Below are 19,581 nucleotides of genomic sequence, written 5' to 3' on the forward strand. Positions count from 1 at the left end.
GCTGTTACAGAATGGAGAATGGAGGATAAGATAACTACAAAAAAACCTGATCCTGTATGCTTTCATCTCTCTCTCTCTCTCTCTCTCTCTCTCTCTCTCTCTCTCTCTCTCTCAATTTTCAATTCAAATTTGGTTTATTGGCATGAACAAAGAGATGTTATTGCCAAAGCACATAAATTCATACAATACATTATATATATTCACAACACACTACACTCACCATATATACATTTATCAAACACCATATTCATTACATATTATATTCATCACATACATATCAACCACATATGACATATATTACATATTCTATACGCATTAATGAACGATTACCCATACAGCATAGAAAGTAAACATAATATAAGGCAAGGCAAGGCAAGTTTTATAAAGCATCAACCATGTCGTGGAATTTTCATAATCTTATATATGCGTATGTAAGAATGTTTAACCATTCTATTCTTTTAGTCTCAATGTCAAGTAGAATAACTTGATTCCTATGTCATCTGTTACGGGCGAGATAGTGTCAGGGTAGTAGTCAAGGTCTCTCCCCTTGCTCCCGTCTTTATCTATGTTTCATGGCCGACTTACTGTCTCCAGAAGTTATCTAACTTTAGCGTCATCTTCGGAGGGAATAAATACCGTGCCTGATGATTTGTCTGTCAGAACTGACTTGGCATTGCACTGCACTCTTCTGCCTGTGTACTGTTATGTTAGTTCTCCTTGATCAAGTTCTACATAAACTATTTCAACGTAAGCCATCCGAGTCTCCTGAGTCTTCTGTGTCCAGTGTCCAGTTTGTTGCTGAATTCCATCACAATCCATACATGCAGCAATTCAAAGTGCTTTTAAAAGCAAAAACCAGAACAGTAACAATCAACAAAAACATACAGCAAACACTTCAAACATTAAAATTTTACATGCGGCCAGTTATGTTTGATCTACTCTCTCTCTCTCTCTCTCTCTCTCTCTCTCTCTCTCTCTCTCTCTCTCTCTCTCTCTCTCTCTCAATTTCAATTCAAATTTGCTTTGTTGGCATGCACAAGATGTTATTGCCAAAGCACATAAATTCAAACAATACATTATATATATTCACAACACACTACACTCACCATATATACATTAATCACACACCATATTCATTACATATTATATTCATCACATACATATCAACCACATATCACATATATGACCAGTGTCCAGTGTCCAGTTTATTGATAAATTCCACCACTATGTCCATGACAAATTATTGCTTGCTTTGAAAGAGGAAATAAATCACAAATATATCTATACAAAAATTAACTGACAGTATCAAAACTTAAATATGTCGAGAATTACCCTTCTGTTATACTATATGTGTTATAATTGCGATGTAAGTTCAATGTCAGCACACAAATGCCTAAACTTTTTCTGATACACAATTCCAAGGTCATATTTTGTAATCTAAATCTGAGAGTTGCAACTATAACTATCACATATACAGTCAGGAGTACAATATTTTCTTCTGAATTGTAGTGAAATAGTAAAATATAGTGTCTTATAATGCATTCTCTGAGTAAAATACAAGTATCTGAAAATGATCCCAAGCGCAGTCCTTTCATATTTTAAAACAAACTCCCTGTATGTTACATTTGTGTGATACTTTTTCATTGTTAATAAATGATTCAGCCCTTTTGAGAGAGATTTTATGCACTTTTTATGATTCATGATTGATGTATACAAACCCTCTATTTGATATGCAAAAGTTATGGTTTTCTGTTTTTCTTGTTGTTTTTAGTAATCTTAACAATAATATTGGGTGCATAAATCCATTGATTTCTGTAATAATTGCAACTCTAAAAGTAAACATACAGAAATTCAGTGTTAAATGACTGATGCCTTTGTATCAACAGGGGCAGTGGAAATCTCTGCCCCTCCCTTTTCAGCTCTACTTAGAAGCAATAATGTTATATAATACAGCCATCTGCTCTTCACAATGATTTAAAAGTCCCATTATAGGGACGTCCTGACTGCCAGAGAACATTTAAACAAGAACATGATGCCTGAAACAGAAAAAAATAAACAGTGTGCAGATTTATCATCCTTTTTAATCAGCATTGTCTCTGTCAATATTAAATGCTTTCAGGTCAGAGTCACAGAAATGGATGAGTGTTTTGGTATGACAGCATGCTTGCTGATGCCGGCGCTGCAGAGGAGGACGGGAGAGAAGAGGCTCAGCCTGCAGTCAGGAGTGTGAAGGCATTATGAGGTCAACCCATCCCCATAAATAGAGTAACGTGTCTCCTCTGTTTGTGTCCATGTGACATTTGATCTCAGCCACTCAACATCTGGAATCAGTAGGATACAGACACTGAAGACTGAAGAAAACATAGCGACTCAGCGCCATCTAGTGGTTGGTTTTGGAACTGCCCTGACAAAGCATGTGTTCAAAGGGACCCTTATGGAGACAAGTTTACCTTATTTAATTAACACAAATGTCTTCTATATGCATGTTGTACAAAGAAACACACTAAATATTAAACTTTAAGAAATACAAAAATAATGTCACACTTAGAATGCCATTATTGTGCAATGCACTCTGTGTGGTAATGTCAAAAGACAGCATATATCTTCTTGCCACATATCTTCCTGCATTGTCATCATTTAGGTTTTTTTTTTTTAAATTTCAACCCATGCACAGTGTTAGTGAAGAGAACAGTAAGGAGAAAGATAATTGCAGGGTAGATTCAGGTGAACACAAACAGGAATATTTTTGAAGAACAAAGCAACCATTTGACCTCACTACCCAGAGTGCATTGTACAACAATGGCAGCCTACATATGATTTTTGTTTTAGTTTTCTCAAAATTGTGTTTCTTTGTACTACATACATATTAAAGACACTAATTTTAATTCAATATGGTCAACATTTCTTAATATGCAGGTCCATAAAAAAACAGCAACCCACCTATGAGGACCTATGAGGCTTAGAAAATAGGAAATAACTTCACTAAATCAGTAGCATATGAGCATTTTACAAGGTGGATTTGTCTACGCTATTCATATTCTTTATTCTATATTCAGATCCCCATTAGCTGCCACTAATGCAGCAGCTAGTCTTCCTGGGGTCCACATAAAACAAACATAACATACAAAATATACAAAACTATAAATTCTACAAACATTACAAAGAAACACTGTGAATGCTATATAGAAATAAAATACAAAAAAACAGAAAAATGCTACAGACATGAAATACAAAAACAGAAACATGCTACAAACATGAAATACAACAACTGAAAATGCTAGAAAAAAACAATGTAGAAAAACTGATAACTGAAAATGCGACAGACATAAGATAGAGAAACTGAAAAATGTTACAAACAGAAAATACAGCAGCTAGAAATACTACAAACATAAGGTAGAGAAACTGAAAAATAAGCTATTGATGGCAGATAATTATTAGAGCATGGCTGATATGATATAGCAAAATAATATGAGAGAGAGAGAGAGAGAGAGAGAGAGAGAGAGAGAGAGAGAGAGAGAGAGAGAGAGACAGAAATATCTACTTGTTTTGATATAGTCTGGTAGTTTTCATTAGTTGCAGTAGCGTCTAGGTGGCAGTGTAGGACCAACATTGCTCATTACATTTACTTTACTCATTACCTGGGGTGCTGTAAATGAATGATAAATGCATCATCATTTTGGATCTTTCTATTTCTGTAACTAAGTATTTTACTAATAAATAATATTTAGAAATAATAGAATCTCAATTGTTTGGCCTTTAGAGTGGCCTACATGTAATTTCACCCAGTCACATGAAACAATGCAAATTTGTATCAAATATCATATTGAGTTGTGGCAGTGAACCGTTATTATTGAACATTCGATATAGTCTGGTAGATTTCATTAGTTGCAGTGGTGTCTAGGTGGCAGTGTAGGACCAATATTGCTTATTACATTTACTTTACTCATTACCTGGGGTGCTGTAAATGAATGATAAATGCATCATCATTTTGGTTCTTTCTATTTCTGTAACTAAGTATTTTACTAATAAATAATATTTAGAAATAATAGAATCTCAATTGTTTGGCCTTGAGAGTGGCCTACATATAATTTCAACCAGTCACATGAAACAATGCAAATTTGTATCAAATATCATATTGAGTTATGGCAGTGATCCGTTATTATTGAACAAATCAATAAAAATAAATAAATTTGAAACTCACGAATTGATCATTTTTTAGAGCTTGATCTTTAAGGATTACATTTTATTTTAAACCAGGGATTTAGGTCTAAGCTACTAATGAATATACTGCACAGACTTGCGTATTTCCAAATAAAGCTACTAGACAAAGTTTATGGCCTGTTTTTGTACATTATGATTTTGTATTTATGAATGTATAGGTAGCCATTTGAAAGGATTTCCCACGGTAATTCCTCTTACTTTCGCGGCTGCTTTGACCTAAATTCGTGATGCGGATCAGTAGTTCGTGCTAATCTGTTATGTTTTTTTTCTGCACATGTAGCCTGTGATTGGCTGCTTTTAACAAGCCCCGCCCCCAAACATGAACGCGCTCATAACTGAGTGAGAACGACCAGAGCAAAAATACCACCTTTACCAGACTAGCAAGGTGGAAGCTGTTATGTTGAATAATGCAGAATAACCTATAAAATATCCTTGAATTGTTAAACGTAATTGCTTTACGAGACACAATCCCTCAAATCGTGAAATAAGAGGGGGGAAACCATACTCAGACGACACACCCGAATACCACGCCCCCTTGCTTGCTCTATTGGCTGTTGAGTTGCTTCGGGAAATACACAACGATCCTGATTGGTTCAAACGTAGAGCAATCATGTCCAATCGGTAGATGATTGGCTGAGCTTTTAGGAGGAAGTCAAGTGTCAAAACGTTTCGGGGATAAGCTCGGAGTTGACAAAAGCGACCTGTATCAGTTGAAACATTTCAAGCATAGTTTGTAATTTTTTTTTTATTTCCAAGTTGCGTCCTGGGTTAACCCCACGAGGGGAGGATTACGTGTACCGGCTGCAAACCTAACCCCTGTGTCCAGCAACGGATTTGGTCTCACCGCAGACTAGACCACCACCGCACGGCAGGAGAAAGGAAAGTGGGACTTTATTGTTCAAGGCTAGCTAGCTAGCTTTGCCAGACGGCTTGTTCTTGTGTGTATCGGGCTATATGGCTGCGACTTACGAGCCAATATACGGACTTTCTGAAGATGAGGTAAGCTTTATTCAAAAACAACGCTTTGGTGTGATTCGTCAGTCAGGCATATGTCTCCCTCTCAGGGGGGTTCAGCCAGCTAAGAGTAACGTTAGCCGACAGTTAAGCTAACAAGCCCTCACCCACGGCCACATACCATAGTAGTGTTCAGCTGTCAATTCCTTGGACCCTTGCCTGCGTGTCCATTGTTATTCGACCGAAATGAAAAACTCAATTTTCTTTTAAATACATGGAACAATAAATAAATGCAGTACAGTCCACCGAGAATGCTTTGTATCATGTACACGCATCATTGTATTATATTTATCTTTGCCATATTACATTATGTTATACTACATTATTATTGTAACTAAAACTCATGGTCATATTACATACCCATATTTATTTTCATGTATTGCTTAATTTGTCATTACCAACCATAATCACACCATGTCAACCTGTCACTACTGAAACATTTTTAATACTGCCTGTAATTACTGCTATTTAATCTAAATTCCATTGTAACATTGTGTATATCTAAATTGTACAATCTCTTTGATTGTACTTATGTCTGGGTTGCTCTAACAACTGAATTTCACCCCCAGGGATCAATAAAGTAATATCTTATCTTAACTTAATATCATAACGAAAGAATCAGCCAGGTATGTTTACAGATACGAGGAATGCGTCTCTGGGTTAACTTTGTGCAAGATTTAAACATTAAATATTACATTTCTATGTAAAAGCCTCCAAATAACACTGTGCAGAGGTGGTAAACATGATGCAAATGATGTAATTGATGGGTTAATTTAATGATACAGTATTTATTTTAAAAGGGTGTGCATACCTTCTTGTTAATTAATGCATCAAAGGGCTACTGAACCCAGATTTGCAGAGGAGACATGGGCACATTCCTTTAGTGAAGGGCTGTATGACACTGTGTCAGACTTACACCTTCTGCTTTATTGTGATTTTACTCTCAAATTAAATGGATACATGTTTTGTGCGTCTTTTCTAATGCTAATGTAGCTCTGCGTGGTTGCCTGATAGTCACGAGTCAAACATAAGGGCACTGCAGACTGACAAACACAATCATTTGCTAACCGAGCAGCTGTCACATCAGCCAACTACCCATCAGGCATTACTAATGCTGTCAAAAATAGTAAGGCTGGGTATTTTTCTGTGATCCATATGAAGGACTAAAAATTATGAGTCGTTTGTTCATTCATGGCTCTCAGTGAAAAATAGAGGCGTGACTCTGGCTGTGGAGTTTGCCAACTGCTTTAATCTGCAGGCCAAACTGTCACTGTGATACCAAGATGGAGGGGAGATCTGTACATTGTATTTTTGATTAATACTTGCATGCATACTTTGTTGTGTGTTTGATCCAACGAATACCTGAATAAATTTGAATTACTGACATACAATGATGACCTTTGTTTCAAAGTCTACGAGCAATCTAACTCCACCAGTGTTCTTAGACCCGTTTTCTTAACCCTCCTGTTATTTTCGTTTCTTAGGGACAGCAATAATGTTCCTGGGTCAACTTGACCCGTTCAAGGCATATTTAGTTATCAAAAATGTGTCCAAACCCCAAAAAATCCTAATAAACATTTTTAATCTCATTATTAACTCCATTACTAACCATTTAAATCAATATTTAGTGCAATTTCTTTAATTCTCACAGATCATGGTTCAATGAGGATAACTCACTGTTTTTTTTAATGAAAATTCATGTTAAAACTTCTTTTAATGTACATTGGAAAGACCTAAATATAAATAAAATAGTTTTACATGACTTAAATTTTTTTTTTATTGTACATTTTTAATTATAGTTTTTTTTATGAAGTGATGTTGATAAACTAACAAGAGACACCTCTTCTGTCACATGCTGCCCAGGTTTTTATGCTTTATTTAGCTGGTTTGGAAGGCATATATTGCTTACAATGGAAGGACCTCTGCATGCCACTAGTCTTTCATCCACAGTGACACTGGGTTATAGAGTAGTGGAAGTTGCTCTAGCCACTTGTCCCACACTGTCCCAATGGCTGCCAGCTTGTTTCTATTTGATCCCAGCTCCTGCAGTCAAATGGTAAAGTGTCCTTGGGCATTTTCACTTATATGTTATTTACTGTAATTAAGCCAAGCAGAAGAAGTTTCATAGCGAAAAACTACTTTAAACATTTTTTTTCCGATTTTTGAACTTTAAAATTGGTCAATTTGACCTGTAACATAACAGGAGGGTTAACATATTTCCTACCACTGGGGCCCCTTTCTAGTCTCATTGAGTACTGGAGGGGAGGTATGCCCGTAACACCCTTCCACACACTGCAACACAGGAGACTTTGAAAAGAAATGGGTATCTTTTGGCTAACGTTCACAGTAGTACAGCTGACATGTAATAACGGACACGAGTATAAGTTTATGTGGACAATTGAGGGTCCACATTCCATTGGACACTCTCTTCCTGTAACTATGAGGTAAACGTTCAGTAATGCTACACCCTCTGGACAAAAAGCCATGGCCTGAGGTAACAGCTGGGTTGGCCTCCTTCACTCCTTCCCCAACTCCCTCTTTTAGTGCATTCTCTAACACTTGTCAAATGAGAAGTTGTGATAGACTCTGTGTCCAGACTCTACTGAAATGTCATAATCTCCACTCAGAAACAGTTTTTGCTTGAGTAGTATTTGCACCCCAGTTCTAGTTGCACATATAATCTGTGACGGTGTAAACCAAGCATGGTGTAGTGTGATTTGACTCAACCTACAGTTTCTGGAGGTGATGAATGAATTATATACGTAACATTATATAGTCAGCTTAAATAGAGGTTTAAAAGTAACAATACACTCAAGTATCCTTGTGTTAAGGGTTTGTATTGTTAAATTGTATTGTTCCAAAAACACTGCACAATTTTTTTTAAGGTCTGTTTCTGGAATTTTTCCCTCGATTGGACAGGACAGAAAAAGAGACAGGAAGTGTTCGGGAAGACGAGCAGCAGAGGGTCGTGGTCGGTAGCCAAACCCCTTGGGGTGTGCATTCAAACCACTAGGGTAACCAGTGCGTCACCCCAACTGTCAAGACTTAAAAGTGAAAGTTTACATTTGGAGTTGGAGTGATAGGGAATTTGAAAAGCATGTCACGTCATGTACTACTAGATCAGCAGCGTATGCCAGTAGATCAGCAGCATGTGGCGTGGCTAATGGTGGGCCACTAGGGGGATAGCAACATGTGCCCCAGACCTCTCATTGGTATGCCACCAATATGTCACTATACATTTTATTGTATTTATTAGTAACAGAAGTGCAACATACTGAGGTAAATCTTTCCTCTATCTTTCATGTGTATTGAAAGTATAGTTGTTGGGCATCTCCAAATAACATAAAAGTAATTTAATAGCAACCTCCAGCCGTGAGAATTGAAGCCAACGCAGAAGTGTTAAAGGTGACATATTGTGCTCTTATTCATCAAAATATATTGGTCTAAGAGGTCCCCAAAACATGTCTTTAAAGTTTATTGCTCAAAAAACACTTTGAAATCAGAAAATGGATGTGGCCTCAGCTCTCCAGCACGTTGATCTAATGTTTACATGTTGGCTGAATATACACGGCTGCTCACAGACCCGCATTACTTCAACCCTCTGAATTTGATCCAGAATCTGATCCTGGCGGAGAGGCGCCTGCAGCAGGACCTTTCTGAACGATTGGTCACAGATTTTGTGTTTCTTGTTGTTTTATTTATCAGTATGTTGACGTGTGTCTTGGTACACAGCTACGAACATGTAGCTATGTGGCTATGCTAACTAGCGCAAGCACTTATCCATGAAAAATAAAAATCATCCACTAGATCTTCAAATCTGCAGACGTGCGGAGTAAAACCGACCTTTGTGTTTCTTAAGACAGCCTACAACTAGCATGCCTCCCTCCTAAGCTTCTTGTTAACACACGTGTGAAGGTAATGAAAAGCAGAGGAGGAGTTGAGTTGTATTTTATACAGTCTATGGGCTGAACAAGCTCCTAGCTCTGGCTTCCGTGACAGACCGGATGGCGCAGTGATGTGTAAAAAAACACGGAAAACTGAAACGGCTCGTTTCAGCACACATTTACAGAAAGGTGGAGAAATCAGAACAGGGGCAGAATGGATTTTTTTCATTTTCGGGGGGTTTGTAGACATGCCAGGGACACATATTTCAGGTGGAGAACTATTAAAAAGTTGATTTTGCATGATATGTCACCTTTAAAAACTGCAGTTTCTTGAGTGTCTGCTTGAGGCTGGCTCCGGAAGTACTGGAAACCACATACACGCCAATTCAAAGAGGCCGATCTTTACAGCAGAAATAAACATGTTTACAGCCTGGTAAAAAAAAAACAAGTGTAGTCTGGATGGCTCATTTCTCAATCGGCACACACTGTATGTAGGTGAATTTTTTCACAACGCAACAATTTTCGAAGATATTAAGATTACGAGTTTTCCATTATGAGAAGCACAGCTGACTTGATTGACAGGCAGGAACACTGTAGTTGTTGGTTAGGAGGCTCAAAGCCCGCCCCTTTATCTCACACTAGCTCGACAGCAGTTAGGTTGAGTTAAACTTTTCCAATATGGCTCCCATCAATGCTTGGCTTCAAAACAGCGTTTCAGAAACATATAGACGATGTCATGGATACTACGTCCATTATTTATACAGTCTGTGGTCTAAACCAGTTAGAAGTATGTTGGTAAAAAATGGCTAACTGCATGTTGATAGCGACAGGTCAGCCTTTTCAAATATTTCTCAAGGTAAAGTTTTCTGTGATTTGGGATCACTAAACTGTGGAACATGCCACTAGAACAGGGGTTCCCAAAGTCTGGGTCGGGACCTCCTGGGGGGTCGTAAGACACAAATGGGGGGTCGTGAGATGTCTTCCCGAATTTATGTAAAAATAGTAAATCTTTCCCCATTATAGTAAAAAGTATTGACAAAATAGTAGCTAAACTTGAAATAAAACCTTGAAAATATAAAGTGTAATTAGTTTTCTGCCTTTCTTTTTGTCAGATGACTCCTAAATTTTGGGTTAGTGAACATTTAATTATCAAAAGCATCAGTAGCAGTTGGTTAATTCATAACAACACAGGAAACACAGCCACATGCTCATATAGGTAGGCTAATTTTCTGCAGACCAGCTAAATGAAGCCACATTAAATCACTTTGAGGGACAGTGGGGGTAGTGAGTCCTTGGCACTTATATTTTGGGGGTCGCGGGCTGAAAAGTCTGGGTTAGAAGTATGTTTGTAAAAAATGGCTAACTGCATGTTGATAGTGACAGGTTAGCATTTTCGAATATTTTCTCAAGGTAAAGGTTTCTGTGATTTGGGATCACTAAACTGTGGCACATGCCACTAGAGCCCTGGCATATGACGTGCCATCAACCATTTTTCAACTGTGGCACTGCTGCACAGTTTTTATGCTACATGGCAGTGTTGTTATTTAAATTCAGGTGTTAAACTTTTCACAGCAGACAAACAGAACAGAGCCCAAAAGAAGGAAGTACATAAAGGTACAATAAAAAACAAAACTGTACTGGCCTGTGAGACAGCAATATTTTAAGCAAAGCACAATCCATGACCTTCTTGCAATACTGCAGCGTATTACATCAGAATATGTTAAATCATACCCCCTGTTTTGTGACACATATTGTGCATTTCTTGTCACCTTGCAATGGTAGTTATGAAACACAGACAATTTAAGTAATACTGAGGGGATGTCACTCAGCTTTCTTTATGGTTCACCTGCAGTATCCCAATAAAGGTTATGTCATGTTATCTGCCAGGCTCTAAACATGACAAGCAGAGTGGAGGCTTCTGGCACAACTTCACCTACTTTCAAGGTGCAAGGAGAAAAGAGCGATGTCTAAAAGGGTAAAAACTCCAGCAGATGGAACGCAACTCATTTCATATCTAAAGTCAGGGTTATTGCAAAAAAAAAGCAGGCCAGTGCAGGCTGCTGCTTGACTGTATGGAGTGGCTTTTAACATCGTTCTGGCTTGAGTTTGATGCAATCTTTTGATCTGTTCTTTTTTTCTTTTTCAGAATGAAACGAGAGTGCTGCGGGTTAAGGTCATTGCAGGAATTGATTTGGCGAAGAAAGACATCATTGGAGCAAGGTGAGCATCAAATAGAAACCACCAGAGGATGTTTTTTGACATTACAGGTTTTTTTCAGTTAGCATGTTATGTCACTGTTTAATGTTATCACTCTAGCATTGAGTCAAAGGCCTGGCTGAGGCGTCTGCTCTCATACATGCGTCGTCACTTGTACAACTGCTTTGTAAGAAACAATATTTGAACAATGACCTCTAACAATCAGTAAAGAGACTTGGGGGTATTTACATGAGAAAAGCCAAACATATGACAGAGTATATAACCTGTAGATACGTTTTTGCATGTTGCATCCTGCTCCTAGATTCCAAAGTGCTTCTTCTGTCAGGTCTTTCAACTTTGTGCCATACAGTTTCTACACATTTTTACTGCATGCTTCTTTCTTACATAGTCCTTGAACTTTTAAGTGCTAATTAATGATTACCCACCCCCCTCCCCCTGTCTTATTCATAGCCCACCTATATTGCAGTTCTCCAGATAAAAGTGACGTGACCAATAATTATACATACCATAAACTTTCTCACATGGAACAAGACACCATTGACAATCTTTGAAGTGTCATGGGGCCTCTCTCTTACACTGTCTGACTTCCCTTCCCGTGTGTAATTCTGTGATGAAGTATAACCTACTTTTAGTGCAACTTTTATGTGATGTTGCATAATACACCTCTGTGGACTCGTAGTTGAAGTCAGTGTGTAGTCTTTGTTTTTTTCTGCATGGCTAAGCGCTGTGACTTTTGCCCACTGAATGTTAATTACATACCTCTCACTGTACCTGCAGCACTAGGACACTGCGATCAATTAATAATACACCAAGTGACCATCAATCACTGCTGCATCCTTATCATTTTGTTCAAGCACCGAATGGAAAATTCCATTGCACTTGCTCTCTCCTAAACCACACTAAACAAATAGCTCTGTCATCTTGATGCACAAACATTATTACCTGTTCATTTTTAATGACTTAAGATTGATTTCCTCTGGGTTCAGTCTGAATGACCCACCATCATTTCTGCTGCAGATTTGTTTTACCTTCAGGAAGTCATGCGCACATTCAGTCACATTCAAAACAGTTAAAATCCATAGTACTGGATAGGGGTGCAACGGATCAAAAAACTCACGGTTCGGATCGTATCACGGATTTGAGTCACGGATCGGATCATTTTTCGGATCAGCAAAAAAAAAAGAAAAAAGAAAGAAGACAAGACAAATACAACTTTGTCCCTTCATTTATTTTGCAAAACACTTTGCCCAATAAATAAAAACAACATTCAACTCAAAATTTACTGCATGTGCAAAGCACCCTATCTGTGGGCCCAGTCCTGCCTCATTCACTGCATTTCATGACATGGCAAGTGAAGGAGCAGAGGAACTTCAAAAGTTCCACTCCAGTCTTCTTTCAATCGCTGATTTTCACCGTCTACTTTTCTTTGAGCAGCAAACCTGGAACACACCGTTTTCGTGCATTCTAGGGTCTTACAGCTGGCAAAGTGGTTATTCACAGGAACCATCAGGCTATACGCAGCCAGCATAAAAACAGACAGTATAAAGTTTAGAGTAAAAAGAATAAAAAAAATATATACAATATAAAAATAGAAACATATTCAAACTGATGAAATATTGAAGTAGGGGTGCTAGTGGCCTAGCGGTCTATGCATCCCACTTGCAGAGGTCATAGTCATTGTCGAGAGGGTGCTGGTTCGATTCCCGGCCACGACCGTTTGCTACATGTCTTCCCCCGCTCTCTGCTCCCTAAATTTCCTGTCTCTCTTCAGCTGTCCAATCAAAAATGCCCTAAAAACCCCCCCAAAACATAGCTTTAAAAAAGCAATGAAGTAAAATTAGGTTTTTAGGTGTTTCTTAAAAGCCTCAACAGAGTTTGCCTTTCTGAAGACCTCTGGCAGGTTATTCCAGAGCCGAGGAGCTGCTACCGAGAAAGCCCTGTCCACGGCCTTTTTTTCTTTGAACGGGGCTCAGCCAATAAGCCCTGCTGAGAGGATCTGAGGGGTCTCCCTGTGCTGTTGGGGTTGAGAAGTTCTGAGATGTATGACGGGTCATTTAAAACAATCAGGAGAACTTTGAAATTAATTTTCTGATGAACCAGAAGCCAATGTAAGGATGCAAGGATGGGGGTTATATGGTGACGTTTTTGGGACCTAGTTAATAGCTGGGCAGAAGCATTTTCAACCAATTGTAGAAGGAAAATTGTTGTTTGGGAAATGCCGAAGTAGAGTGAGTTACAATGAGAGGAAGGGAGTAAAACCAATTTAATGCTATTCCAAAATAGCGATGATAAGATATCTTACTATCTTTTTCAATGACATAACCTGAATTCTCCAACAAAAAAATCCAACCTGCCTCTGTTGACCCAATATGGATGGGAGATGATTGCTATCATGTTAAAACTTTTGGAAAACATGCACTAACACCATGAGAAAAATGTAAAATTCAGCATTGGGTAGATGTTTTTTTTTTTTTATAACTGATGCTCATATTAACTCATATTTCTTATTAATATTATTATTTTTTAATTATAGTTCTGGGGTATTTTTTTCTTGATGGGATAGGACTGCTGAAGAGAGACAGTAAATGTGGGGAGTAGATAGCAGTGGAAAAGGTGCAGCTTATGATTGTGGCTGGAAGTCGAATGAGCAACCACTGCAACCGCTAGCGCCCCAGAAACACAGATGTTTAATGTGAAACTGTTTTAATATGTGAAACTCTAACTAAAGTTGATGTAGAACTCAAGCAATGATTTAAATGTTATTGTAGAACTAACATGTGCAACGCTGAATTACAGAAAAAAACGTTACGTTCTTCGTCTCGCATCCGGATGCTGCCATTGTGAATCACGCACGTCTTGTGAGAGTTGCATGCAAGGCAGCTGCGGATGTAAGCATGCTGTAATGCATGCACAGCAGTTTCTTGCGTCTCATACAGCAGAACTTGTAAATCAGATTATGAGTTTACAATGCTAGCTGGATTAATTTGAATGGAATAAACACAAGACATATTTTAGTTATTTTTTTAATATTTATTTTGTTAAAGGAAAAAAAACAGTGTGCAGCTCAACTGTCTTATCTCTTGTGCAACTAATATCTAGGCAACACAAGTATCAGATCGGGACTCTGGATCTGCAAATATTTGATGTCTAATAATCGGATTGGACCAGGGACCAAAAAAGCTAATTGGGACATCCCTACTAATGTTATATTTTACATCAGCATAGGACTGTCAGTTAACTAAACTCTGTTCTTTCCCACTTCTCAGAAACAGTAGTTACTAGTTGTAGATGTAAACCATGCATGGTGCAGTTAGCATGACTTGCTGTGCAGGCAACTGTCTATATCTCTACTGTGTCTTGCATTTTGGATTCTACATCTGGGCAAAAGTTTTGATTATATCTATGAATGAAGTACCCACATATTCAGTGTCTGATGTTATTTTGCTCAGTTAGACTTCATAAAGCCTGCTCTTGTAAGGAAACTCTTAAAGGGCAGGGTGCTTATTAAAGAGTGGACTCTTTCGGCTGTAAGGTCCTTTTAATGAAAGTATAATGCTCATGCATTTACCAGTAAGGCAGCAATGTCATTCCAGGGAATGCTCCGAACAGACTGCCCTCCACAAGCTGCATTTTTCATTGCACTTAAACTGAATGATCTTCAGAAACTTCTGTTTAACAACAACCACACAAAAGTCAAAGAATATGCTAGATGGGGAAAAAATCACCCATTTAGAGCAATGCAGAATTACATTAGTTAGGCCTAGCTGCAGTTGTTGGAAAATCCATTTCAGACTGCAGTATTTCCCTGTCATGTTTTCTAGTTGGACTCCCTGTATAACTAATATCAGCCTCATCTACATTTAAACACTGCTCTTACTGTTGCTTATAGTCATGCATTGTATCTGAGTGATGAGAAAGCCGACATTGTCAGAGAAAGAGCGCCTGGCATGTTTAGCGCTGTGTGAATGCCACTCACATGCCACAGTGCATTTTTTAGCATCCTGATGTCCCGCTGGCAGGACGGCCCAACCCTGGCTCAGGAGAAATCTGAACTGTAATGAAGAAAACACTGAATGAGCCCTGGATGTGTGGCGAGCTACCACAGGAGGAGAGACAGTGCTGACTTGGCAGTCTGTCACCTCATAAGATGCTCAAACAGAGCTGGCTTGTTCTTCTCTTGTTTTCACTCCAAATCTGCTCCTGTTGCTTCTGTATTCAGTCAAACAGCCACTTTGTTGTATTGTCTTCTTCTGTTATTGTGGATTACATAAACTCCCCTAGGTTATGTTTTTGTTTTTCTTGGGAGGTGTGGATAGAAACTCGAGGAACAACAACCCCTCACAGAGCTGCCATTTTGAGCTAGCAGCACATGCTAGCTTTCATCTCCCAACGCTGCCCTGAAGTAGCCGTCTCCCTCAGCAGGATTCCTGTTGATAGAAGGAAGGAGACAAGAAGGAGTCTCAGGGCAGCCGCGATACAGTAGACCTATTGTTTTTGTTTGGTCACACAGCACATCACAGAACCACGCAAACACGCAATTAGATGCTGTGGGGTTCCCGGAGACCTTAATTAGCAATCAAGCAACAGCAGTTTTATTCTTAGGGATTGTCTGCAGCTCATTTTTAAAATATTTCCTACTCCTCTTGGCTTTTTTCCTCTGCTCCCTCTCAACTACTTCCCATAAAATCAATGTGAGGCTGAGCTCCAGCTGGCAAGCGGAATCTAATTTTGGCCATATCCAAACTGGAATTAGATTGCTGCTCATATCAAATCTGGATAGTAAAAAAAAACATTCCATGGAAACCGATTAGGGTAAATCAGATTTAAAACACATTCATAAATGCTTAGATCCAAATTGAATTTCTAACCTTGTGTGATGAGGCTAGCTACTGCTTTCAAAATGTCATTTGCAACACAGGAAATGCAACACTTAAAACCAGTGTCTCACCCAGAGTACCACCCTGAGTAAAAAGACTGGTTTGAACTCCCTTGTTGTCATAGGGGCAGGTTGAAAGCTTCCTACCAGTGCCTCTCGCTGGTTTACTTCCACATGAGAGAGACACACCATCTGTTACATTAGACGTGTATACATTGATTGGAGTTATTTCAGGTCACACAGTACCGTTATGGGAAATATCGGCTTCTCTCACATTAGATAATTGATTAATCTGTTGACAGAAAATTGATAAACAACTGCTACGATAATTGATCTACTGTCAAAGTTATTTCAAGAAAAAATGCTAAGCACTTTATTCTCAAACAGGAGAATTCATGGTATTTATCTTTTTTTCAGAGGCTGAATTTTGATGTTCTAGCTGCGTATGAAAACGCATTAATCCAGTGTGATGCAGAGCGGTCAGGTCAGACCTCTCATGTTTGGAGTTTCCCATCCACTCGTCTCCAGTGAAGTACTTGAGCACAGTCTGTCCTCTGCTCTCATCCTTCTTCACGTATCCATTCAGATCAGTCCCTGTAGTGCTGAGTTTTTGTTTTTTTTGCCTGTTTCAAGTGCGGTGCAGAATTATGTTCAAGGATCCTTGGTCCAACATGTTTTTTCTGCTGGAGAAGCAGCTACTTTGAATACTACCGTTTACTTTTTACATCTATTAAAAAAAAAGAGATGAACTCAGCTGGGACACAAACATTATGTGAGCATTTAAACCAGGGCTGTAAGAACATATCCCTACACTTGAGCAGGGGTTCTTAAACTTTTCGGTCCATGACCCCCAAAAATATTGGTGTCAAAGACTTGCGACCCCCACTGTCCCTCCAAGTGATTTAATGTAGCTTCATACTTAATATAGCTAGTCTGCAGAAAAGTAGCCACCTACATGCACATGTGGCTGTGTTTCCTGTGCTGTTATGAATTAACCGCTGCTACTGATGCTTTTCTTAATTAACTGTAAACTAACCCTAACTCTAACCTTAGGAGTCATCTAAAGAAAGGCAGAATACTAATGAAAAAAATATACCTGCAAGGTTTTATTTCTAAATTAATTAATATATATATATTTACAGTAATGGCAATATACAAAATTTTAGATTACTTTAAAAAAAAAAGAATCTTGCGACCCCCACTTTGGGATCCCCTGCACTTGAGCACTCCAATACTGTGTTAATACAATTAATAGTCCACATGCTCATTTTTACTGATATAAGCATGCATATTTTATTAGATTGTAAAAACAGTAGATCTATAATGCTGTATGTTACAGTGACAACGCTGAGTACAAGATCTGACTGCATTAAAAAACATGAACTATTGTTATCCGTACTGTGCATCAACACTGATTTTATGCATATGACAGGTGTGTCATATCAAAATGTGTTTAAAAAACACACAATATGTCTCTTTATTAACATTATAGCATTACACTGTAGTATATGAACCCCTGTATCATCATGCATATCATCTCAGTTCATTACATAGGCTAGATTCTTGCCTATGCTCTTGCAGCTTGAAATTTGTAAACGTAAAGTATACAGTATCTTATCTATCACATTTCTAATAAGTACTAACTGATATTTCAATGTTAAATTAGGTTAAAAACAGGGTCAATCAGGTCTAAATGTCCAAGGCTTAATGTCAACCAGCTTTAAACCATCCAAAATACAGTTGCTACATTAATGTTTCAGAAAACTTAAATAGTTTTTGACATAAAATGTAAAACATATTCAGAAGGAAGTTGGAAATTAATACAGTTATGGTATTTGTTTATATATGAAAAGAAAAAATCAAGCGTTAGTCAACATCCTTTCTACACAAAGAAATATTTCAACATATATATTATTTTACACAGAAAATCATGAATAATGTGATATATGGGCTATTAGATGTTAAAGGGTTATTTCAGTGTTTTTGAAGTGGGGTTGTATGAGTTTTCTGTCACCACTATGTAACCAGGGATCTCTCCTGCTCTCCAGTGTAGCATTGAAGTTTCTACACTTTTTCCTCAGGAGCCTTAATTCGCCTTTTCCCCGGTAAACTCGGGCTCATAAAGTTGTCCACATATGTCTGCAGTAAACGGCATTACCTTGGCGCGGTCAAAGTTACTCATTATTTAATTTAATTGTAGTTTTGTCACTTTGAAGTTGCAGACCTGGTGAGTTCTTGGGTCAGGGTCTTTCAAAATTAGATAAATTACATGGCAGATTGACCCCTTCTGCAGTTTATCATTACAGGGGCCGAGCTGAGCAGCATCCATTGTTGCTAGTACAATAACTAGTGACATAAAACTCATACAACCCCACTTCAAAAATCCCTTTAAGTAGAAGGTTTCAACCAAGCGGCAAACTCCGGTCTCAAACGATGAAGCCAATGCGGAAGTGATATAAACTGCAATCCATCGAAAATCCGCTTGAGGCTGGCTGCAGAAACACAGGAAACCACATAGATATGAATGGGAAAAAGACGATCTTTGCAGCATTAATAAACATGTTTACAGCCTGGTTCAAAAAACGGCTTGGCCCTACAACGCTAATCTCTCCAATGGCACACACTGTACGGGGGGTGAATTTTTTTCTAACATGACGGTTAAGAAGATATTAAGATTATGAGTTTTGCCCAAATAAGGACATGACTGACGTGACTCCCGGTCGGGAACACACAGCCATTGGCTAAGAGACTCACACTACGTCACACTCTGCCTAGTTGAGTTCTGCATTACCAATATGGCTGCTGCCGTCGATTTGCTTCAAAACAGCTCTCAGGAACAGATGGGTGACGTCACGGATACTACGTCCATATTTTTTACAGTCTATGGTTTCAACAAGACTGCTTGTCTGGTACTTTTCTGCCCAGCTCTGACTTTACAGGTAGAGAGTCCCCTAGATGCTGACTAATTTGATTGATATATGATAAACAGTTGCATTTCTAAGCCTTTCGATGGTCTGATAGAGGTGAGCAGCAAACTCACACGGAGGCGGTCGTGAGATCGAGTCCCACAATTTGAATATTAATGTGTTTTACAGGGTGCTCTTGGCCTAGCGGTCTAAGCCAGCACACCATACAAAGAGGCTATAGTCCTCGTTGTAGCAGCCGCAGGTTTGACTCCTGGCCATGATCATTTTCTGCATGTCTTCCCCCATTCTGTGTTCCCCATATTTTCTGTCTGTCCATCTGTTCTCTCCATTTAAGGCAAAAATGCCCCAAAAATCTAACTTTACATGTATTTTACTCAACAGGGGTCAATTTAACATAGTTCCATGCAACTGGTGTATTGCACATTGCTAATTTTTAACTCTT

At 38.5% G+C, this 19,581-nt stretch overlaps 1 protein-coding gene across 13 annotated transcripts in view; it reads left to right on the plus strand.

The window, feature by feature from the left end:
• Positions 1-4,863: 4,863 nt before the first annotated feature.
• Positions 4,864-19,581, plus strand: part of nedd4l (NEDD4 like E3 ubiquitin protein ligase) — a 71,096-nt gene continuing 56,378 nt past the window's right edge. For 9 of the 13 annotated variants that reach the window (XM_034709359.1, XM_034709360.1, XM_034709366.1 and 6 more), the window contains exons 1-2: positions 4,869-5,220; positions 11,266-11,339. In XM_034709359.1, the coding sequence (XP_034565250.1) occupies positions 5,176-5,220; positions 11,266-11,339 (119 nt within the window). In that variant the 5' untranslated portion in view covers positions 4,869-5,175. Of the gene's footprint in view, positions 5,221-11,265; positions 11,340-19,581 lie in introns of all 13 variants that reach the window. The other 4 variants (XM_034709362.1, XM_034709367.1, XM_034709372.1 and 1 more) reach the window with 2 other exon arrangements.

The sequence above is a fragment of the Notolabrus celidotus genome, chromosome 19, assembly GCF_009762535.1.
Source record: "Notolabrus celidotus isolate fNotCel1 chromosome 19, fNotCel1.pri, whole genome shotgun sequence".
Taxonomy (NCBI): domain Eukaryota; kingdom Metazoa; phylum Chordata; class Actinopteri; order Labriformes; family Labridae; genus Notolabrus; species Notolabrus celidotus.